We start from the raw sequence: 25,984 nt of genomic DNA on the forward strand, positions 1-25,984 counted from the left end.
AAAACATCCCAGATAACTCTAACGTTCAACTGGTTGCCCCCAATACTCCACAATTTTGCCATGCTGATATTCCTAAACCACAACTCTGAACAGGTTGGTTCCCTGCTCCAAAATCTTCAACAATTTCATACTGTGTTAACAACAAAGATCCCAAACAGTAAAAGTAGTATTCAAGGCCCTGTATGATCTGATTCAAAGAGACGCAATATAGGAAAGTGATTAAAGGTTCACCCCTGGAGCCAAAATGTATCCCAGCTCTGCTACTTACTAGATGTGTGTCCTTGTCTCTGTATCCTTGTAATTCTATCTATCTCATAGGGTTATTTTAAAGATTAAATGAGTTTATGGGCAAGGCATTTTGAATAGCTGGCGGCACACAGCAGAAATTTAATAAACATTAGTCATTATTCATTTCTAATAGCTTTATTTCCTACTAATTCCCCTAACGCAGCCAACAGTTTTACCCATAAGACCTAAATAAAACCTGCTCTAAACACAGTATAGGCATGAACCTAGGAAGGTACTATGTGTAGAATGTGCTTAATGAAGGTAGGTTAGTTTGCTGAACCCAATAAATGTTTAAATAAAATAAAATAAATTTTAAAAACATAAAAATTTTTTAAGTATTTTGATTTAACGTCCAACCAAATCTCCACTTGTCTGTCTAGTGACAGTAGAACAATGAAGGGATTTTTATCCATACCTCAACTTAGTAGGTTTTCATTAACTTGTGACTGCTTCAGAAGTCAACTTAAGTTTAATAGGGTGAAAACAGCAGCAATGGAGCAAGAGCAAGCTTGGGATGGGGGGATAAATTTATATATACGCATTTGCTTATGTACACACATACATATATATATATAATTTAATTTTGTGTGTATATGTATAAAAATAATATTAATCTTTTTGGGGGGAGGCAGAGTCTCACTCTGTTGCCCAAGCTGGAGTGCAGTGGCATGATCTTGGCTCACTGCAACCTCAACCGCCAGGGCTCTAGTGATCCTCCCACCTCAGCCTCTTGAGTAGCTGGGACCACAGGCACATGCCACCACGACTGGCTAATGTTTTTTATTATTTGTAGAAACAAGGTCTCACTATGTTGCCCAGGCTAGTCTTGAACTCCCAGGCTCAAGCAATCCTCCTGCCTCAGCCTCCCAAAGTGCTGGGATTACAGGCGTGAGCCACTGCACCCAGCCCAAAATTAAATTTTATGTCTATATGTATGTGTGTACACAGACAAACACATGCATATAAATTCATCACCCAATCCCCAAGCTTGCTCTTGCTCCATTGCTGCTATTTTCACCCTATTAAACTTAAGTTGACTTCTGAACCGGTGACTTTTGAAGCAGTCACAACTTAATGAAAACCTACTAAGCTGAGGTACGGATAAAAATCTCTTTATTGTTCTACTGTCACTAGAAAGACAGGTAGAGATTTGGTTGGACTTTTAACCAAATTTTATCTTCACATATCTCCAATATGCTGAAATTTGAATCCTTCACATTTCTTTCTGAGGTTTTATGGGACTCCCATGAATTTTTTTATTTTAATCTTAAATTTAAGATTCTTAACATACACCATTTTAATTAAGAGTTAAATGTGGAGCTGTGGGTGTCTAAGCTTTAATTATATCCTACTTATGAGAAGCTCTGGCATGTCTTAAAACTTGGGAGAAAGAGCAAATGACAATACTTTTAAAAAATCTTCATATGTTTAAAAGCTAAGTAGTTGCATTATTTATGGATACTGAAGGAAATAATAAGTATTTAAAGCCAGTTCTCCTCCCAAAGTCTAGATTAGCAAAACAAATAGCTTTGGCTATTCTCCTGTTAAATAATTTCACTGTCTACACTGAGTAAATGACACAGTCTGTTTTTTCAGGTGGTCCCTTAATAGTTCTATTTTTTAGTTTTTAAACTGTGTATCACATGTGACAAAGATCTTAATATGAATTAACTGTGCAACAGTTCTGTTCTTTTAAATCTCTGGTCCACTTTCAGCCTCTCTATACACAGAGAATGCAAAGCCAATAAAGAAGAAACCAATTGCTTTTGCAAGTAAGAACTGAATTACTAGTGAAGTAACAAGTCCCCACCCGACCCTAGCCCCTGAACCCGTCCCTGGAGATGGAGAAAGTGGAGTATCACAGATAAAGGAAAGGCCAGGAGAAGGGAACAGGAGGAAGGGTTGGAAGTCAGCCATCTTTCTATGCTCTTCTCTCTCTAATCATTGAACACCCTGTTTTTACTATGAGCACAAAACATGATTTAATTCCAAACAGAGGCATTAAACACAGTCCTAAGTAAGCATTTTTGCTTTTAAACTGTGCGTGTACACACATGCAGTACTGCTGCAGTACACACATACCAAATGCAGGCAGAGAGGCCAACTACTACCGTCCACTGCGCTTTCTCTCAAATGGGCTGTTTACAACTGAGGAGACAGTTTATGGATAAGAAGTGTGCTCAGAACAGAGATAAAGAAAAGTTCCCTAAGAAACAGAATATATAAGCAACTGGGGAAATGAGGTGGAAGCTATGATTTTAATAAAAAAGATTCTCTACCCTAAGACATGTATTCTCTAGATTGACCAAAATGGTGAAGTTAGTCCCTGGGCTCTTACCTTTCTATGTAGGACAGTATCAGACAAGGCAGTAATATTCCCAGAAGAATATTATTAAGAGAATATAAGCTCACAAACAAAAATAATATTCTAAGGAGCCCAAGTGCTGTGAAAGACAACAAACTGAACAATCTTGGTGAAAGAAAAGAAAATCAGTGAACCAAACTAATCAAAAACTTAATAAACATGTTTAAGATAAATGAGGATATTATAAAACTGAAGCATGAACAAGCAAATATTTTTAAAGCTGATAATACTGGGTATAAAAATATTATAGAGAAATAAAATATAGTAGGCTTGAAAAGCAAAATGAATATGATCCAATAATAAATTAATGAGCTAGAAGAATGATCAAGTAATTCAAAAAGAAGTCATCAGGAAGAAAAAAGATGGAAAATATACATAAGTTAAGCAAGATGAAAGAATGAAACAGAAGTGCCACATTCACAAAATAAGAGATGCAAAAGGAAAGCATAAAAGATTTAAATAGTAACAGAACACTAAATTTTAAATAATTCTGAAAACCTACACAGAATGAATACCTTTCTAGAAAAGACTTCCCAAGTCTCATCGCCAGACATACATTCATAAAACCACAGCCTCAACTGTATAAGGAATGGAAGAAAAAGGGAAAAAAACCTATTATTTGCAGATGATATGAATCAGACAAAATATTAAAACTAATGAAAAGTAAGCAGACATTCAACAAATATCTGTTAAATGACCAAATGAGAAAAGAAAGAAACAAAGTCAAAAAACTGCTGAAAGGTAGAGGTCCTGTCTCAACATAAAGCAGAGTTATAAAAAAGCCAGAGTTTATCTTGGTATCACTCCCTTATTCTTAAAGGCCCTGTCAATTCTTTCTTCTGCTCTCCCACCCCCAAACCTCATCTTCTTGGTTCCTTTTGTCATATCAGGCAGCTGTCAATTATTCTTTCTTAAAGTGTTAGTTGCTTAAGGCTTAGATGACCAACTCAAACTTTTGGGTCTCGAGTTTCCTTTATACTCTTAGAAACTGTTGAAGACTCCAAAGAGCTATTGTATATGTGGATTATGCCTAGTAATATTTTCTGAATTAAAAACAAATTTAATGGGAAATTTACTAACCACCTCAGCCAGGTGATCACGGTCAACAGCAAAAATAAGTTATGCTGACAGAATATACCCTTGGTATGATGTGATGAAAACGGCACTTTATCTCTGTGGTCTTCCTTCTCAAAATCCATTAAACTTAGTCTAATCATGAAAAACATATCAAACAAATTCCAGTTCAGGGATACTATGTAAAATAACTAACCAGTAGCCCTCTAAACAGTCAAGGTTCATTCGAAACAAAGAAAGTCTGACACACGGTCATAATCAAGAAGAACACGAGGAAACACGAGAACTAAATGTAACGTGACGTCCTGAATTGGATCCTGGAACATAAAAAGGACATTACGTAAAAACTAAGTAAATCTGAATCAAGTATGGATTTCTGTTAATAATGTATCAACATGAGTTCATCAATTACATCACATGTACCACACTAATATAAGATGTTCCTAATAGGCGAAGGGGGGGTACAACATATATGGGAACTCTATTATCTTTACAATTTTTCTGTAAACCTAATACTGTTCTAAAACAAAGTTTATTTAAAAATATATATATCTTAGAAAAAATTAAACTAAAAAAAAAAATTGAAAACAAAAGAATTCATGGCCGGGCGTGGTGGCTCACACCTGTAATCCCAGCATTCTGGGAGGCTGAGGAGGGTGGATCACCTGAGGTCAGGAGTTTGGGATCAGCCTGGCCAACATGGTGAAACTCCATCTCTACTAAAAATACAAAACTTAGCCAGGCATGGTGGTGCGCCTGTAATCCCAGCTACTCCGAAGGCTGAGGTAGAAGAATTGCTTGAACCTGGGAGGCAGAGGCTTCAGTGAGCTGAGATTGCGCCTCTGCACTCCAGCCTAGGCAACAGAGTGAGACTCCATCTAAAAAAAAAGAATTCACAAACACACCCTCCAGTAGCCACCAGAGCAATGACATCATGTTTTATGTGGTCTCTGGAAAGTTCTACTGTGCCCTTATGAGGATAAAAAAGACAAATAATATAAAGTACCATGGTATTATTACAAAAAAAAATAATTTTTACCCCTCACAGATTCTCTGAAAGGGTCTTAGAGAGTCTCAGAGTCCTGGGAACCCACTTTAAGAAAATCTCCAAGAATAATAGAAACACAAAAGATGTGTGGCTGGGAATTCTGCTGTTACATTCTGTATGCCACTGGTTATTTCTCTTTCTTTTAAAAAGCTAACGCTTTCTCCAATGAGGCTCCCCAAATTTACTACAGAGTCCAATTATATACCTGAATGATTTTTACATTACTCAAGCCTCTAACAAGAATAACCATCTAATAAGGTAAGAAAAAAAAAAAGAAAAACGACATAATGAGATGGAATCTTTAGTACTCACACAATAGGTAATACTGAGCAATATATTCACACTTAGGAAGTTCAAACAATTACAAATATTTAAGTACTGCTAACAAAACTTTCAGAAGTTAAAGTAATGGAGATGTAAACAAAGTGTAACAGGCCGGGCACAGTGGCTCACACCTGTAATCCCAGCACTTTGGGAGGCCGAGGCGGGTGGATCACGAGGTCAGGAGATCGAGACCATCCTGGCTAACAGGGTGAAACTCTGTCTCTACTAAAAATACAAAAAATTAGCCGGGTGTGATGGCAGGCGCCTGTAGTCCCAGCTGCTCGGGAGGCTGAGGCAGGAGAATGGCATGAACCCAGGATCATGCCACTGCACTCCAGCCTGGGCGACAGAGCGAGACTCTGTCTCAGTATAACAAAGTATACCTATCAAATTATTTTGACCTTTTCTAAATGTCTCCCTTTAATAGAAGTTTCAATAAAGCTATAAAGTGGCAAAAGACAAAATACCTAACAAAATGTAGATTGGATTGTACATTTTAAAATAACTAAACGAGTATAATTGGATTGTAACACAAAGGATAAAAGCTTAAGGGGATGGATACCCCATCATCCATGTGATCATTACGCACTACACGCCTGTATCAAAACATCCCATATATCCCATAAATATATCCACCCACTACATGCACACAAAATTTTTTTAAAAATTAAAATAGATTTTTATTGCATTAAAAAAATGTATGTTGATTGGTTTGCTTGCTCAAAAGGTACAGACTAGTCATAATCATTCTTTCCAGCCTCCACTTTTCTAACCCAATTAGAATTCTAAGGTATACCACTATCGAACTAACAGATCTAGGCAATGATCATCAATGGTTGCTATTACCACATAAAGAGAGAGAATCAGACATTATGTGCCTCCTGACGGTTACATACAACACCATTTATACATCATTATTGTCAAAAAAAATTTGAACCTTGATCTGTGCAAGCCTCTAATTCTAACAACCAACTTGCAGGAAATATAAGGGACTGATGAACACCTTAAACATCACCATGAGGGGAAAACTCATATTGTAGAAAACTCCACAGAATAAACTATCGTGTTTTTTCAATACATTGAAAGGTAAAAATTAACAGATATCAGAGAGATTTAAAAGATTCAAAAAGACTTGTGACTTATCAACTAAGTCCAACACAACAACCTACTATAAAAAGAATATGAGAGGCCGGGCGCGGTGGCTCATGCCTGTAATCCCAGCACTTTGGGAAGCCGAGGCTGGCGGATCACCTGAGGTCGGGAGTTCAAGACCACCATAACCAACACGGAGAAACTCTGTCTCTACTAAAAATACAAAAATTAGCCAGGCATGGTGGCGCATGCCTGTAATCCCAGCTACTCGGGAGGCTGAGGCAGGAGAATCGCTTGAACCCAGGAGGCAGAGGTTGCAGTGAGCCGAGATCGCACCGTTGCACTCCAGCCTGGGCAACAAGAGTGAAACTCCATCTCAAAAAAAAAAAAAAAAAAAAGAATATGAGAGAACTAGGGAAGTGCAGGCACTGAATAATTATCTGACTAAAGAGTTATTAATTTTTAGGAATAATGTATTTATGATCAAAGTTTTAAAGTCTTTATATTTTGGAGATATATACGGACAGTAAATACTTATGAATACAATGATTTATCTAAGATTTGTTCAAAAACTCTGGCTTAGGAAGGTGGGAGTATAGATGAAACAATGTCAACCCAAGTTGATAATTGTTGAAGATGAGTAACGGGTATATTGGGATACGTTCTACTACTCCATTTCAGTTCAAGAATAACTTCTATTAACAATCTTGTATGTATGATTAATACAAACTGTTAAGAGTTAGCAAGCAGCTGTTGGGAAGATGAAGTTATTTTAACATGAGAAAATAAGAATGTAAGTAATAAACTGGTGACTAAAATCTTCACAGTTATTTTAACTTTACATAAGGAGATCCCTACAACTTAAGAATTTTCATTATTTAGGACTTCAATCTAGCTGGCAACTCCTCAGGTTAGATGCCTGGGCAGACCACAGACTTTGGGTTATCCAACAACAGGACCCACTTCCAATAGGTTAGGTTACACCAGAGGTTAATACTGGCTCTGGAGGAAAGAATAATGGCCTCCCAAAGATGTCCACACCCTAATCCCTGGAAGCTGTGAATGTTACCTTCTGTAGTGAAAGGGGCTCTGCAGATGTGATTAGGTTAAGGATCTTGATATAGGGCAGTTATCTGATTTTCTGAGTGGGTTATGTAACTGAGCTCAATGTAGTCATAAGTATCCTTATAAGAGGAAGCAAGAGGGCCTAAATGAGCAGCAGGGTATGTGATAACAAAAGACAAAGGTTGAAGTGATACAAGGAAGGGGCCATGAGCCAAAAAAATGAATGCATTCTCTAGATACTGATAAAAGCAAGAAAATGGATTCTTCCCTCAGAGTCTTCAGAAGGAAAACAACCCTGCTAACACTTTGCTTTTAGATTTCTGACTTCCAGAACTGCTAAGAGAATAAATTTGTGTTGTTTTGAGCCTCTAAATCTGTGGCAATTTGTTACAGTCGCAATAGGATAAGAGCACAACGACCAACGGTAAAATTTAAAGAAGTGCTATTGTACAACAATACTTTCAGAGGATTAGTAATTGGCATATGGATAAATTATCATTAAACTTGAATGCACAAATGCCTTAGAGGCCAATTATTGGGAAGTTGTACATAAAAAACTATTGTTGTTACAGCCTGGGAAACATAGCAAGACCCTGCGTCTATTAAAAAAAAATTTAGAAATTAGCCAGACAGAGTGGGGCAGGCCTGTAGTCCAAGCTACTCTGGAGGCTGAGGTGGGAGGATCACTTAAGCCCAGGAATTCAAGGCTGCAGTGAGCTAGGATCACACGACTACAGTCCAGCCTGGGCAACGGAGCAAGACCCTGTCTCTGCCAAAAATTTAAAAATAAAAAAAATGTGAATACTATTGTTAGAAAGATGCTATCACTAACACCACATAATACACTAAATCAATAATCATAATAATGAAGTTAATCTAATAGTATTTATAACAGGACAAAAACAGCAATATTTTAAAACTGTGACCCACTCAAAATAATACTTGCTGTAGCAAAAAGTGGTGTAATTCCATTAATTTGCATGCACAAGCTCTAAAATGTTGCTAATTTTTATAGATAGCTGGGCTTCTTAGAATACGATTTAAGGCTTTGAATAAACTCTAATAACACAGCAATTTTACTTTATGATCACCAAATCTAAATTATGAATAACTCACCTAGTATGTAAAAATCAGTTACAGGAAGTTGGATCATCTCTAGGCTCTCCAGGAAGACACTCATTGACTATATTCTAAGAATTGCTGAACTAAATCATTTTTGCAGTTCCTTCCACTTCAGAAAGCTTTTGGATTCAAGGTACCCAACCTGAATTAGAATCTTAAAGATTTTCTCAACTGAGAGCATAAAAAAGATTCATACATATTTTTTAAATTGTTGCTTTCTTCTAAAAAATCATTTATAAAATCAATTTTTAATACAATAAAAGATTTTGCCCTCTAATAAAACTTATGAAGCAGTTTCCTTTGCTTCAAGAGATAAAAGAAATAATACTTCGGAAATACTTCAAAAGATAGGCCGGGTGCAGTGGCTCACGCCTGTAATCGCAACACTTTGGGAGGCTAAGGCGGGCGGATTACTTGAGGTCGGGAGTTCGAGACCAGCCTGACCAACATGGAGAAACCCTGTCTCTACTAAAAATACAAAATTAGCCGGGCGTGGTGGCGCATGCCTGTAATCCCAGCTACTTGGGAGGCTGGGGCAGGAGAATTGCTTGAACCCAGGAGGCAGAGGTTGCAGTGGGCCAAGATCGTGCCATTGGACTCCAGCCTGGGCAACAAGAGCGAAACTCCGTTTCAAAAAAAAAAAATCAAGATAGAGTGACTATCCTTAAGTTGAGGAACATATTCAATTTTCTCTAATCTACAAAGATATTTCACTTCTTTAGTCTACCTCAATCAGGTCATAAAACTTTGACTCTTTAAAGCATTTTGAGCAGTTAATTTCTAGAGTGAAAACTGTAAACTTTCAAAAGATAGTTTAAGACATATATTAAAAAGTATTCTCATGTTGTGTGGCATATAAGTACCACATATAGAAAGATAGATTTAATCTATACTTTTTAGTACCTGCCATCTAAGACAAACAGCACTACCAGAAAAATAGAACCATATGCAACTAGAATAACAAGTGAGCAAACGTGTTTTAAAAATATATAGTATTGGGCAGGGCACGGTGGCTCATGCCTGTAATCCCAGCACTTTAGGAGGCCGAGGCAGGCGGATCATGAGGTCAGCAGTTCAAGACCAGCCTGGCCAATATGGTGAAACCCTGTCTCTACTAAAAATACAAAAATTAGCCGGGCATGGTGGCGCTCACCTGTAGTCCCAGCTACTCAGGAGGCTGAGACAGAAGAATGGTGTGAACCCGGGAGACGGAGGTTGCAGTGAGCCGAGATTATGCCACTGCACTCCAGCCTGGGTGACAGAGCAAGACTCTGTCTCAAAAAATAACATATCGTATTGGCTGGCTGCAGTGGCTCATGTCTGTAATCCTAGCACTTTGGGAGGCTGAGGCAGATGGATAGCCTGAGGTCAGGAGTTCCAGACCATCTGGCCAACATGGTGAAACCCCGTCTCTACTAAAAATGCAAAAAAATTAGCCTGGCGTGGTGGCGTGCACCTGTAATCCCAGCTACTCGGGAGGCTGAGGCAGGCAAACTGCTTGAATCAGGGAGATGGAGGTTCCAGTGAGCCGAGACCATGCCACTGCACTCCAACCTGGGCAACAGAGCGAGACTCTGTCTCAATAAAAAAAAATTTGTATTATGTTCAAGAAGGAAAGCAAATGAATAATAAAGTCAGATTTCTTCCACAACCTCACCCCAAGATCACTGTAATAGTCTTTTTTTTTTTTTTTGAGACAGCGTTTCACTCTTGTCACCCAGGCTGGAGTGCAATGGCATGATCTCAGCTCACTGCAACTTCAGCCTCCCGACTTCAGACAATTCTCATGTCTCAGCCTCCCGGGTAGCTGGGATTACAGGTGCCCGCCACGCCACCTGGCTAATTTTTGTATTTTTAGTAGAGATGGGGTTTCACCATGTTGGCCAGGCTGGTTTTGAACTCCTGACCTTAGGTGATCTGTACGCCTCGGCCTCCCGAAGTGCTGAGATTACAGGCGTGAGCCACTGAGCCCGGCCTTGTAATACTCTCTTAATATTCACTCCTCCAAATCATTTTATACACTGCTTTCAGATTCATCTACATAAAAATACTAAATGACAAACCATTACTTGCAGAATCAAATCCAAAATCCCTGGTCTAGCACTCAAAGCCTTCCATAAATTTGGTCTCTATCTGGCATATCCATCATTATTCCTCTAAACATCACTCACTTCCTTCCATCCTGCCTTAATATTTTTTACTAATTATACCCTGAATAAACTGAGCAATTAATTCCCTATTTAGCCTTGCCTCTTGCTATTCTCTCACCTGGCATGCTTTCCTTGCTCATTTTCAATCCTATGATCCCTACGTTCATGTGCAATTCAAAGTTTATGTTCTCTTAAGAAAGCTTCTCCAACTACTCTAGTGTGGAGCAATCACTGAATCTTCACAGGCTTCTCCTGACTTTTAATTATTTATCTTTTTGTAGAGAAGGCTTAATATTAATAGTTATAATAACAATAAAAACAGTTGCTTTTATTTAATGGATGTTTACGTATGTGTAGCCTTGTAATAGGCACTTCATAGACATATTTTCTCAATTAATATTGAAAATAACTTTGGGAGGTAGATATTACAATTATCTCTATTTATAAGGAAACTAGAAACCTGGAGAATTTACTACCCAAGTCATACAACTAAGTGACAGGGCTCAGATTTTAACATGTAGCTACTAAATGTCTTACAGAGCTCATGTTCTGATCCACTTCTCCCAGATCTAAACAGTAACTAGCTTAGACCAAGCAGTTCAAAGGTGATTATTTTATAGTTAACTCAAAAGTGGACCTCAACGTTAGTTTCAAATACAGAATATTTCAGTAGTTTACACTGAAATTATTGGTATTATTTTCTCTAAAATTAGCTATAATATTTCACAGAAGGAACCTAATGAACAAGAAAAGAAAAACTGTTCTCACTACTTGTTATTTCTATTATTTTTTTGAGACGGAGTTTCGCTCTTGTTGCCCAGGCTAGAGTGCAGTGGCGCGATATCAGCTCACTGCAACCTCTGCCTCCCAGGTTCAAGCGATTCTCCTGCCTCAGCCTCCTCGGTAGCTGGGATTACAGGTGCCTGCCACCACGTCCGGCTAATTTTTTTGTATTTTTAGTAGAGACAGGGTTTCATCATGCTGGCCAGGCTGGTCTCGAGCTCCTGACCTCAGGTGATCCACCCGCCTCAGCCTCCCAAAGTGCTGGGATTACAGGTGTGACGCACCGTGCCCGGCCTCTCACTACTTTTCAAACAACTTTTAACTTCTCAATATCAACAAAATTTGGAATAGTAAATGACTAAGACCGGGCGCAGTAGCTCACGCCTGTAATCCCAGCACTTTGGGACGCTGAGGCAGGTGGATCATCTGAAGTTGGGAGTTTGAGACCATCCTGACCAACATGGAGAAACCCTGTCCCTACTACAAATACAAAAAATTAGCCAAGCGTGGTGGCACATGCCTGTAATCCCAGCTACTCAGGAGGCTGAGGTAGGAGAATTGCTTGAACCAGGAGGCGGAGGTTGCGGTGAGCAGAGATCACGCCACCGCACTCCAGAAATGACTAAAACTTTATTACTTTAGCCAAAGGAGTCTGGTAATAAAATGTAATAACATTTACTTGGATACATACTTTGAAAAGTAACAACAAATTTTAAGACACTTTATTCAGAAATATAGGTATGTAGTCAACATCTTAGTAGTAAAGTATTCAGAGACAGACAGATTTCAGTTCTATCGCTTAAGCTGTGAAGTCTTAGAGAAGATAATTAACCTCTCTGAGCCTATTTCCCTACCTCTGAAAGTGAGGATAAACAAATATCTACCTTTAATAGCTGTTATGAGGACAGTCTAACAAAGCATACACTTAAAAACAGCAACTGATATTTTTAATATCACTAGAAGACCAAAAGTATTTGAGTTGAAAGAATCTAAGTCCATTAGATATAAAAAAAGGTAAAGTTTATCATAAAATAAACATTAAGTTCTACAGACAAGGCTTAATATTAACTTTTCTTCTGAAATTATAGTAAAAATAAGGTAACTTACCATCCGTTTTTCATTTAAATCAATGTGACAACAGCCTTCTTCATAAGCCAAGAATTTCCACACCCATTTTCTTCTCTACTAACAATTTATTTTAAAGTTTAACTTTTTTTGATCATTTAAGAACCCCAAACAAGACTGAACCAGGAATTCAAGAAAGGCTGGGACCAAGTTAATATTAGTCAGCAAAACTGCATTTTGCTATCAATCATTAGACTGTTCCTACACTGGAGCCTGAACAAAGGACATTCACTAAACTAAAATTTACAAACACCTCAATCTAATAGTGACTCTCAATTCCATAGCAATATAAAAGACATAAAAGTTGGGCTCTACCTTATTCCAACAATGTAAATTTGTTAAAGAATCTACCACCTAACTAATGATAAAGCTACCAGCTGACTACATTTTACTGAAGGGGGCACCTTTACTTTAGGTAACAGAAATATTTCTAAGACTCTATACATCAATATATAATGGAGTCACTCAAAATGCAACAAGAGAATTGAAAATGAAATTATTCTGGAGTAAAATCTTTTTGTACAGTGAGAAAAAAATGACAAATCATCATTTAGTCCATCCTACTAGTGATTTTTTTTAAATGTATTGGGTAAGGTATACTTTTCCTGCTACCCACTACTTGTTTAATTTCAGAATTCAATTATGATCACAGGGCAGAAATGTTTATTAAATCTTTATATTTTTATAAAAAGAATATATATGGCAATTGCTCTTATTTTAACTGTTTCATTCCCACTATTACTCATAGCTGCATGTGATTTGAGATTTGGAGGCATTTAATTTCCTCAAATGTTAACATTCTCTTGATTTCACTTAAGACAAAGAGGTTTTGGGAGAAAACAAATTATTCTATCAGTATGTCTTTCACTATATGGCTGGAAGGATAGGTAAAATAAGAGGAGGAGGATGGAGCAGAAATATCAGAAAACTGGTGTGCTCCAACAAACTTTAAGCTATTTGTAATTTTCATTTTTTTTTTTTTTTTTTTTTTTAGAGACCGAGTCTGACTTTGTCGCCCAGGCTGGAGTGCAGAGGCGCTATCTTGGCTTACTGCAACCTCCACCTCCCAAGTTCAAGCAATTCTCGTGCCTCAGCCTCCCGAGTAACTGGGACTACAGGCATGTGCCACCACACCTGGCTAATTTTTGTATTTTTAGTAGAGACAGGGTTTCGCCATTGTTGCCCAGGCTGGTCTTGAACTCCTGAGCTCAGGTAATCCACCCATCTCGGCCTCCCAAAGTTCTAGGATTACAGGTGTGAGCCACCATGCCTAGCTAGCTATCTGTAATTTTCATATCATTTAAAGTATCTGTAATTCTCAAGGAGTTAAAGCATTATTTTAAAAATACTTTTTAAAAGTTTGTTTTTAATATATTTTAAAAACAAAACCCTAGCTTACATCAAACACTTCACAGTTACAGATGATAGAACCTATGTCATATTTGAACTACTCACCGAAGTTCGATCAGGTTCTCCATCCGCCAAACCTCCCTCCATAATGAAAGAAGATAGGTTTATGCTTCTCTTTCCATTAATGTGCAGCCATTCTGTAAATCTGCAAATCCTAAAATAAGAAAATCATATTTATTAGGACTGGTATAAATCTGTGACAAGTAGAAATAAAGCATTGAGTTTGTTAGAAGGGAAAAATCATTTTAGTCTGAGGTTATTTGGAAATTCAATAATTAAAAAAAAAATTGACATGGGCTTGAAGAATGGTAAAGGTTCAGAGAAAAATGAAAGAAGAAAAAAACATTCCAAGTGAAGAAAAATAGTAAGAGCAAGGTTAAACATGAGACTGCCTAAAATTTGAAAGGATGCATAAATCTACTTACAACTAATGAAATAAATTAGTTTTTCATTATTACATTGGTAAAAACTAAAAAGTATGCTAAAATCCATCATGGGAGAGAATGTGGGGAAACAGATATTCTCATGTACTTTTGTTATGAGAATATAAATCAGGACAATTTTTTGAAGGACAATTAAAAATATGTATGTTTTAATCCAGCAATTTCAAGACTAGAAATTTCCCCACAGATATACAAATGTCCAGAAATATATAAATAAACAATTCCAACACAGTAATAAATCTGATGAAAAAAACTAGAAACAACTTAAATGTTGATGGCTAGAAGCTTCTTAAATTATATTACAGACATACAATAGAATATCATGCAGCAATTTTAAAAAATGAAGTAGATCTATATATACTAAACTGGAAAGAGGATCACAACACATAAGGTGGGAAATGTGAGTGATGGAACATTTTATATATATAAGATACTCTTTGCTTCTGTATATTTCCATTTTTACCATGAATATGTATATCTACAGGCATGCCTTGTTTTACTGTGTTTCGCTTTACTGCACAAAGAGATACTGCCTTTTTTACAAAATGAAGGTTGGTGACAGCCTTGCAGCAAGCAAGTCTATCGGTACTTTTCCAACAGCATGTGCTCACTTTGTGTCTCTGTGTCATAGTTTGGTAACTCTCAAATATTTCAAACCTTTTCATTAAAATATCTGTTCAGCAATCTGTGATCAATAATCCTTGATATTACTATTGTAATCATTTTGGGGCACCACAAACTGCAGCCATATAAAACAAGTAACTGAACTGATAAATGTATGAGGTTTTGACTGTTCCACCCATCTGCCATTCTCCCATTTTCTCTTTCTCCCGGCTCTTCTCTATTCCATCAGTCACAATAATATTGAAATTAGTCCAACTAATAACACTAAAAAGGCCTCTAAGTGTTCAAGTAAAAGGAAGACCCACATATTTCACTTTAAATCAAAAGCTAAAAATGATTAAGCTTAGTGAGGAAGGCATGTCAAAAGCCAGAAGCATGGCCTCTTATACCAAACAGCCATGTTGTGAATGCAAAGTAAAAGTTCTTGGAAGAAATTAAAAGTCCTATTCCAATGAACACACAAATAAGAAAGCAAAACAGCCTTATTGCTGATATACAGCAAGTTTGAGTGGTCTGGATAGAAGATCAGGCTAATTATACAGGCAAGGCCCTAACTCTCTTCAATTCTATACAGGCTGAGAGAGGTGAGAAAGCTGCAGAAGAGAAGTTTCAAGTCAGCAGAGGTCGGTTCATGAGGTTTAAGGAAAGAAGCCATCTCTATAACATCAAAATGCAAGGTGAAGTAGCAAGTGCTACTTGGAGAAACTGCAGTAAGTTATCCAAAAGATCTAGCTAAGATCATTGATGAACATGGCTACACTAAACAACAGGTTTTCAATATAGACGAAATAGCCTTCTATTAGAAGATGCCATTAAGGACTTTCATATCTAGAGAGGAGAAGTCAATGCCAGACTTCAAAGCTGCAAAGGACAAACTGACTCTCTTGTTAGGGGCTAATGCAGCTGGTGGTTTGAAGTTGAAGCCAATGTTCATTTACCATTCCAAAAATTCTAGGGCCCTTTCAAGAATTATGCTGTAACCACTCTGCCTGTGCACTATAAATAAAACAACAAAGCCTGTATGATAGCACATCTGTTTACAGCATGGTTTACTAAAATTTTAAGCTCACTGTTGAGACTACTGCTAAGAAACAATATTCCTTTCAAAATATTACCACTCACTGACAATGCACTTGGTCACCCAAAAGTTCTGGTGGAGATGTACAAAAAGATTAATGTTGTTTTCATCTCTAACGCAACATCTATTCTGCAGTCCATGAATCAGGGAGTAATTTTAACTTCCATGTCTTATTATTTAAGAAATATATTCAGTAAGGCCATAAGCTGCCAGAGATAGTGATTCCTCTGATGGATCTGGGCAAAGTTTGAAAACCTAATGGAAAAGATTCACCATTCTAAATGTCACTAAGTACACTTGTGAGTCACAGGAGGAGGTCAAAATACCAACATTCGCAGGAATTTGGAAGAAGCTGATTCCAACCCTTACGGATGACTTTGTGCATTTCAAGACCTCAGTGCAGGAAGTTGCTACTGATGTGGCGAAAATAGCAAGACAACTAGAATTAGAAGTGGAGTCTGAAGATGTAACTGAATAGCTGCAATCTCAAGACAAAACTTGAATGAATGAGGACTTACTTCTTATGGATGAACAAAGAAAGTGGTTTCTGAAGATAGAATCTACTCCTGGTGAAGATGCTGTGAACACTGCTGAAATTGACAGGGACAGGGGACAGAGAAATTCTAGGCAGAAAACGGCAGGTCCCTGGCAAAAGCCCCACCCTCAAGTCGAAAAGCGTGAAACGGCAGACCAAAACAAGAACTTATATCCCTGTTTTCCAGCTCGAATGTTGCCTTTTCCTAAACCACCCATGGACCTGTCCTGCCCAACCCCATCCTATGCCTATAAAGACCCCAGACTCAGCCTGAAGAGAGGAGAAGCTGCTGGACGTCGGGGACTATGGCTGGACGTTGGAGAGAAGCAGCTTGACCTCAGAAAGAGCCTGACGGTGTAACTTCAGAGAAGAATCCGGTTGGAGAAGGCTGGGCGTCAGGGAAAGATTACCTACCTGCCCCATCCCCTTTTCAGCTCCCCTTCTCGTTAAGAGCCACTTTCATGGCAATAAAATCCCCCACGTTTACCATCTTTCAATTTGTTCATGTAACCTCATTTTTTTCCTGGACACTGGACAAGAGCTTGGGAGCCACAAGTGTGGATACAAAAGGCTGTCACACTAGCCCCTTGCCCTTATTGGCAGAAGGCAGCCATCTCATGCAAAAAGGCAGAGGGCCCACTGAATTGTTGTTAACACTTAAGCCACCCACAGACAGCAGAGCTAACAGAGCACTGTAATATGCCCTCTGGGGCTTCAGGAGTCACAGGCACCCCACCTGGATGCTGCAGCAGAGCCTGCACGGAGTTCGCTCCTGCCAGTGCCCAAAAGCACTCGCTCTGACTCCTGCACCTGCTCACCTACACACTCCCTCCTGCAAGGGGTGGAACACAGCAGGTCCAAGCGAGTGGAGTTTGATCCTGCTGACACTGAAATGGCCACCCAGTTCCAGTGCTCATGCACTCCATTTCCCACGTTGTTCACTCACTCCCTCTCATGAGGAGTGGAGAATAGCAGGCTGAGTAAATGAGGCACCCCTGTCATGAGTCCCATGAAGGGGTCAGGGAAATATCCTACTTCAAAAAGAAAAAAAGATTTAGAATACTACATAAATTTAGTTGATAAAACAGCGGCAGGGTTCGAGAGGTTTGACTTTTTCACTAACAAAACCTACAACCTGAACTCTCACAGTAACTATAAATATTCAGAGGTCTCGGATAACCTCTCTAACAATTATTCCTTCAAACAGATAACAAAGCCAAAACCAATAAAATCAGTAGACTTCTAATCATTTTCTTGGAGTTTCAAAAACATTTTCTTATTTCTACAAGTATAAAAGGCCTTACTGAAATATAAAGGCTGGTGAAAACATTATTTAATTGGACTTTGTAAGGTTGACATTTGGCTCCTTTGATATAATCAATAGAGTAGCCCAAGAGACTACTCTGACTTTCAATTTAGAAACATTATATAAACTTTCCTTGACTACATGTATTATAATATATGGTAATTATTTGTTCCCATGAGCCAATTCTCTTCAAGGACAGAGGCTATTTTACTGATCTGTTTTTCCAGTGCTTTGCATGGTAGACATTTCATTAACAGTTGTTGCACTTAACTAATACTGCCAACTCAATTATCTAAGTGAATAAATAAGAATCCAAAACAGCAGATGATATAAAAATTATGTCTATGGGATGCACACTGATACTTGTATTTGAATACTGCATTATTATATTCTAAAAATTTGCAATATTAACAACAAAATAACAAAATATCATAAGCAGCTTTTACTTTGAAAAATATTTTACTGATTTTTTTCATGATATCCATTCAATTTTAGGGATCCATCTATTCCTAGGTATTATACTGACCACTTTGAATACATCAATTTGCAAAGCAAACAAACCCTGCCCTCATGGAGCTTATATTCTGGAAGGGGAAGACAAACAATAAAAATAATAAATTAATAAATTATATATTAGAAGATAGTAAGTGCTATAGGAAAAAGTAAAACAGGCTAAGACTACCCAGGGATTAAAGAGTTACAATTTTAAATAGGATGGCCATAGTAGGTGTCATTGAAAAGGTGACATGTGAGCAATGATTTGAAGTAGGGAGGGAATTAGCTATGCAGATATCTGAGGGAAGAGTCTGCAGGTAAGAAGAAGCTGCCAGTGCCAAGGTCCTAAGGCAGAAGTTTGAGGAATAGGAGGAAAGCAATGTAGCTAGAACATATGTGAACGAAGGGAAAAGCAGAAAATGTTTCCCCACAGAGGTAAGGAAACAAAGTGTAAGTAGATCATATTTGGTCCTGTGGGCCAGGTGTTCCCAATGCATGGGCCACAGACTGATACGGGTCTGTGGCCTGTTAGGACCTGGACCACACAGCAGGAGGTGAAAGGTGGGTGAGTGAGTGAAGCTTCATCTGTATTTACAGCAACTCCCCATAATTTGCATTACCACCTGAGCTCCGCCTGTCAGATCAGTGGCAGCATTAGATTCTCATAGGAGCATGAACACTATTGTGAACTGTGCACACGAAGAATCTAGGTTATCTGCTCCTTATGAGAATCTAATGCCTGATGGTCTGTAACTGTCTCCCATACCCTCAAGACGGACCATCTAGCTGCAGGAAAACAAGCCCAGGGCTCCCACTGATTCTACATTATGGTGAGTTGTATAATTATTAAACAGAATACACAATAAGTGTAAATGAGCTTGAATCATCCTGAAACCATCACCGCCCTCCTGGTCTGTGCAAAACCTGTCTGCCACAAAACCAGTCCCTGATACTATAGGATATATATATATATATATATATATATTTTTTTTTTTTTTTGCTTTCATTGTGTGCACGTACACACGTGCACATTCTGGGTCAAAATTTAAAATGCACTTCTTCCTCTAAGTTGCAGTCAAAAATAGTTGGAAACCACTGGTACAGTGCATTTGGAGTAGAATCTCCACTCTGCCACCCTATCATTTTCCACCAGCATGGCTGTGAGCAAGTCCATTATCTTCTCTGAGTCTTTGTTTTCTCATTTGCAAATAGGGAATATTATGTCCTCTACATACTTCACAGGATTGTTGAGAGGACCCCAATAACATAATGTGTGTGTAAGCTTTATACCAAAGCTCCAGACCAATCAATATTTGCTTCACAGACCAAGAAGAGCTCTACAAGTAGCTCACAAGTTTTACTGGTGAGTTTTATAATTTACATGTTTTCATGTTACTAATTAGCACCCTTTCATTTCAGTTTGAAAAATTCTCTTTCATTTTTTTGTAAGGCAGGTTTGCTGGTGGTTAACTCCCTCTGCTTTTCTTTTCTGGGAAAGTCTTCACGCCTCCCTAATTTCTGAAGAACAGTTTTGTCAGATAAAGTATTCTTGGTTTACAATTTTTTTCTTTCAGCACTTTAAATAAATATATTATTCTATTCTCTCTAGACCTGCAAAGTTTCTGCTGACAAATTCACTGATAGGCTAAAGGAGCTCCCTTGCATGTGAGGATCCTTTTTTTATCTTGCTGCTTTTAAAATTCTCTTTGACTTTTGACAATTTGATTAGATATGTCTTCTTTGGGTTGAATCTAGTTGGAGACATTTGAGATTCCCATGCCTGGGTGTTTCTCTCTTTTCCAAGATCAGAGAAGTTTTCAGACATTAAATCTTTAAATAAGCTTTCTGTCTCTATTATCCTTGAATTCTACAAATGTTAGCTCTTTTGATGACGTCCCTAAATCTGTAGGCTTTTCACTCCTTTTCATTCTTTTTCTTTTCTGATCAAATATTTCCAAATATCCAGTGTTTGAGTTTACCAGTTCTTTCTTATGCTTGATCAGTTCTCCTGTTAACAGTCTCTATTGCGCTGTTCTTTTTAATTATTCCAACCTCTCTGTTAAACTTCTAGTTTTGTTTGTATTGTTTTTCTGATTTCATTGAGTTGCCTGTGTTCTCCTGTAGTTCACTGAGCTTCCTTAAAATAATTATTTTGATTTTTCTTTGACAGGCAATTCATAAATCTCCATTTGGGGAGGGTTGATTATTGGAAAATTATTGCATTCCTTTGGTGGTGTTATGTTTTCTTGCTTTTTCATGTTTCTTATTGCATTATGTTAAGGTTTGTTCATTGTATGGAGCAATCATCTCTTTCAGACTTTATAGTGGTTTTGGTAGGAAAAGGCCCTACCCTATGGCTACATTCTAGGGCACTGACTGGGTGGGAGGATATGACATATCTTAGCCTTTTACTCTAAGTGATATGAGAACCCACTGGAGGGTTCTGAGCAAGGAATAACATGATCTGAGATTTTTAGTTTCTCTGTATTGACAATTATAGTGAGAGAAGGAAGGGTAGAAACTGGGAATTCAGTTAAAAGGTTACTGCATTAATCCAGAAGAGAGAATATGATACAAGAATGAAGAAGAGAGCTATAAAAATACTGAGAAGAAGCAGAATTCTACATGAATTTTGAAGGTAGAAGCAACAGGATTTCCTGAAAAACTGAATATGGCGTGAGGATGAGAAAAGATACAAGATGACCTAGATTTCTGGCTCAAATGACTAGAAGGATGGTGATCATTAAATGAGATGGGAAAGACAGCAGGAGGAGTAAGGTTATCTTCTTTGGGAAAGCAGGGCAGAGGATAACCAAAAATTAGAAGTTTAGTTTTAGGAATATTAAGTTTGATATGTCTATTTCATATTCGTGTGGGCCTGTTAAGCAGGCAGTTGGATGTAAGAGTTTGCAGCTCAAAAAAGAGATCTGAGCTGGAGATAAAATTTGGGGAGTTAACATATTGATGGCATTTAAAGCCATGAGACTGAATCAGACCACCAGGGAGTAGATACCAAAGGATGGATTTCAGAACTTCTTAGGCTTATGAGTCTATTTCTTAAGCTTAGGGTCCACTAATTAAATTAAAAATAAAAAGCTCATTACCAGTGTTACCTGCCTCAACAGAGCTGCCTTCTCTCTATTCCAAACTGTTGGCTGATAAGACATCTGCAGAGCAGATAACGAGAACGTATTTAATTTCATTTTGGGTCCACTAATTAAAATAAAAAGGTCATTACTAGTATTACCTGCCTCAATATTCTAGCTATTTCCTTGGATTTTCTATAAACCAGTTATCTTCCAGTTCCTGTAAGCTGTATGTTATATGCAAAAGACATTAACAAAATATACAAATTCAGCAACATTAGGAAGAACATGGTCAGTAAACAATATAATAGCGCAGCATCATTTGACACATTTTTACTAAATGCCTCCCAAAGGAATTCAGTCCAATAAAAGAGGTCTAGCAAATAAATTACTATACAAGTGCTATATAACACATTTGGACAATGTACTGTGGTAGTTCAGACTAGTCCAAAGTGTTTGGGGGAAACTGCATAGTACTGAAGTCTGCTGCTGCCAAATGACTGGCATTTTAAAATACAGAACTATAACCAAAAAAGAATACCAAAATATTACGCAAGTCTGATACTATGTCTCTATTCTCCAGACCTTGGAAAAATCATTCATAAAAGGCAAACGACAATGACACCTACTCTACACAGTTAAACAAGAAGAAAAACCACTGAATGATTTACATATTACTCTTCCATCACCATTAAAATGTCCAAGAATTTAGTTATGACATCACACAAGGATCTGTCTAGGCAAGGTTCATCTTGATTAATCCTGTTGGCTCTAAAAGAGGTCTTTTCAGTCTGAAGACCTATCCTTCTCCAGTTCAGGGAAGTTTCTTCTGCTTTTTTTGTTAACCATTTCTTCCTTTCTAGTCTCTGTTCTTTCTTGCTAAAATTTGTATTAGAAAAATGTTGGAGCTCCATGTTTCTTGATTTCAATGTGATATTTAACATTCCATTTATTTTTGTGTACTTCCTGAAGTATCTTATCAACTTTATTTCCCAGATCACCAACTTGCACATTCTACCAATTTACCATCTTTGGCCCATTTTATTCCTTAGCCCACCCACTGACTTTTAACTTTCGTCTTTTTTTAATGACACATTCTTATTTCCCCATTACACATTAGTCTGTTCTTGTTTCATGTCTGTAGTTTTTTTTTTTTTTTTTTTTTTTTTGAATCTTTCTAACTACACAGGAATTTAAGTGCTCTGCTGTTTGGTGCTCTTCCGTCCAGGGAATCCTCTCTGTTTCCTCTGAAGTCATTTGTTACTTCTTCTTGACCCTTCCCCTTCTGTGCTGTTGGTTTTCCTCAAGTATCTGGTGATCCTGAGTTGTCTAACATGTTGATGAATAAATGCTGTGTAATTTTTTTTTTTGACAGTGTCTTGGTCATGCTGTTGCCCAGGCTAGAGTGCAGTGGCACAATCACAGCTCACTACAACCTCAACCACCTGGGTGCAAGCAATCTTCTCACCCCAGCCTCCTGAATAGCTGAGACCACAGCAGGCATGCACCACCAGACCTGGCTAATACATTTTTTTTTTTGAGACAGAGTTTCGCTCTTGTTGCCCAGGCTGGAGTGCAATGGCAGGATCTCAGCTCACTGCAACCTCCGCTTTCCAGGTTCAAGTGATTCTCCTGCCTCAGCCTCCCAAGTAGCTGGGATTACAGGAACCTGCCACCACGCCCAGCTAATATTTTGTATTTTTAGTAGAGATGGGGTTTCACCATGTTGGCCAGGCTGGTCTCGAACTCCTGACCTCAGGTGATCCACCCGCCTCAACCTCCCAAAGTATTAGGATTACAGGTGTGAGCCACCGTGCGTGGCCTTGGCTAATATTTTTAACTTGTGTAGAGATGTGGTGTCACTCTGTTGCTCAGGCTGGTCTTGAACTCCTGGCCTCAATCCTCTCACTTCAGCCTCCCAAAGTGCTGGGATTACAGACATGAGCCACCAGGCCTGGCCCCATCCTTCATTTTTAACAGACAGTATGAATATTGAGGCTTTAATACCCTTAAGTGTTTGTACCTGATAAAAGAGACTCGGTTATGTACATTTCAGTGATGTGTTCCCATATTCCACAATACATGAACTAAGTAAGGAAATATTTTTATCAAAATTTTTTTAACTAAAGGGAGATAGATATTGCAGTGTATCTGTATAGCTTAGGGATCAGCAAATTTTTTTTTTTTTTTGTAAAGGGCCACACAGCAAACAGATTTTACTTTCGACTTTGCAGATGATAGGATTTCTATTGCAACTACTTAGCTCTGATGTTGTAGCATGAAAGCAACCATAGAAAAATGAATAAACAAAATGAGCCTGATAAACTGTATTTACAAAAACAGGAGTAGGGCATACTTTGGTGATTCCTGGTGTAGTGTTTCAGGTTAACATCGCGTGTAAATAGCACAATTGTATGCATAATAAAGGAATCTTTCCTGGTGACCCCAAATCTTGCCCTCACAGTTTTTCTCCTTTGTTTAGCTCCACTTAGACCTACACCTAAACCCTAAAAGTAGCTTCTTTGCTCAGCATGTGTCTCACTACTAACTTTATCACTTTCTGAAGCAGTATGTTCCCTGTATGTTTTAATATTAGCTTCTTCTGAATTCTTCTCTACGTGGTTTTTATACTTCTGTCCAAACAACTTTTTTCTGACTTTTGGTGCCCTTAAAGCCTAGGCAGCTTATGTAAGGGCTTAAGTGCATAAGGTCCTTTTTTACTGTACCTTTGTAACATGAGGCAAAAGAAGTGTAGCTAAGACAGGAGTTTCTTTTGATTCTCTAATAACAGAAGAGACTCTTATATAACACTTCTCTCCATAACTTGTACAAGCAGTAGTGTGTTAGGATTGGGCATTTTTATATCAAAAATATTAACTAAGGAACACATGAATTTATATAGATTGTTTTTGTTGAACACTTTCAACACTTTTCAACACAAAGCAAGTGTTTTTGTGTGAACATTTTCCTTATCATTCCATTTTAAGGATATGGATGCATTTTCAGTGACTAGCATGTGATAAATGCCCAATAAATGTTTGTTAGTCAATGAATGGCATATAGATATTTCTCAGGCAAATGATTTTTTAAAAATCAGTATTTGGGCTGGGCACAGTGGCTCACACCTGTAACCCTAGCACTTTGGGAGGCCCAGGCGGGCGGATCACCTGAGGTCATAAGTTCGAGACCAGCCTGGCCAACATGGCGAAACCCTGTCTACGTATATAAAGAAGAGGTCACACAATGTCAGGAAACTGGCTCTGATTCCTGATTCTGGTCCTTTTTCTAGCCAATATTTTAAAAAATCAAAAACTGTACATAACAGTATTAATTTAGGGTTTGTCTTGAAACTATGGGTGCAACACTTAAGCAATGACTGATTAGAGCTGAGTAGCAGCCATCCACTTTACAAGGTGCAAGCACGCACCTCTCACACCATGTTTGCATCTGTACTTTCACTGTTTCACTCATTTTTGCTACCTGTCCAGGTTGTGTAAGTATTTGAGTACTGACAACTGATTTAAAGTATCTATACAAGAATCCTTTTTAAAACAAAGAAATGTTCAAATGCTTTGAACGCAGACATTTTATAAGCTCTCATTTGAATTTCTTCTCTATCAGGTACCATCCTTTCTGTGACTAAGTTTTCTATCTATGCTTTTGAGCTAATCCCTCTGGCACTTAGTGGTAATAAAAGCCTCCCCACTTTTTTTTTTTTTTTTTTTTTTTGAGACAGGGTCACCCAGAATGGAGTGCAGTGGTGCCATCACAGCTCCCTGCAGCCTTGACCTCCCAGGCTCAGGTGATCATCTCACCTCAACCTCCAGACTAGCTGGGACTACAGGCACACACCACCATGCCCAGCTACGTTTATTGTTTTTTTCCTTTTATAAAGATGAAGTTTCACCATTGGGATGGTTAACACTGAGTGTCAACTTGATTGGATTGAAGGATGCAAAGTACTGATCCTGGGTGTTTCTGTGAGGGTGTTGCCAAAGGAGATTAACATTTCAGTCAGTGGACTGGGAAAGGCAGATCCACCCTTAATCTGGTGGGCATAATCTAATCATCCACCATCGAATATAAGGCAGGCAGGAAAACGTGAAAGGGGAGACTGGCCTAGCCTCCCAACCTACGTCTTTCTCCAGTGCTGGATGCTTCCTGCCCTCAAACATTGGACTCCCAAGTTCTTCAGTTTTGAGACTCAGGCTGGCTATCCTTGCTCCTCAGCCTGCAGACAGCCTGTTGTGGGACCTTGTGATCATGTAAGTTAATACTTAATAAACTCTATCTATCTATCTATCTATCTATCTATCTATCTATCTATCTATCATCTATCTATCTATCTAATCTATCTAATCTATCTATATCCTATTAGTTCTGTCCCTCTAGAGAACCCTAATACAGCCATGTTGCCCAGGCTGGTCTTGAATCCCTAGGCTCAAGCGATCAAGCGATCCTTCCACCTCGACCTCCCAAAGAGCTGGGATTACAGGCATGAACCAAAGTGCCCAGCCCAGTAAAAGCCTTTACTTCAATATCAATTTGTCAGCCAGGTACAGTAGCTCATG

At 38.2% G+C, this 25,984-nt stretch overlaps 1 protein-coding gene across 7 annotated transcripts in view; it reads right to left on the reverse strand.

Annotated features, from left to right (window-relative positions):
- The window catches only part of OSBPL8 (oxysterol binding protein like 8), a 208,131-nt gene that overhangs the window by 121,851 nt on the left and 60,296 nt on the right, over nucleotides 1-25,984 (reverse strand). For all 7 annotated transcript variants that reach the window (XM_009425876.5, XM_509228.9, XM_063785931.1 and 4 more), the window contains exon 2: nucleotides 13,892-14,000. In XM_009425876.5, coding sequence (XP_009424151.1) covers nucleotides 13,892-13,933 — 42 coding nt within the window. In that variant the 5' untranslated portion in view covers nucleotides 13,934-14,000. The remainder of the gene's footprint in view (nucleotides 1-13,891; nucleotides 14,001-25,984) is intronic.

The sequence above is a fragment of the Pan troglodytes genome, chromosome 10 (genome assembly GCF_028858775.2).
Source record: "Pan troglodytes isolate AG18354 chromosome 10, NHGRI_mPanTro3-v2.0_pri, whole genome shotgun sequence".
Classification (NCBI taxonomy): Eukaryota; Metazoa; Chordata; class Mammalia; order Primates; family Hominidae; genus Pan; species Pan troglodytes.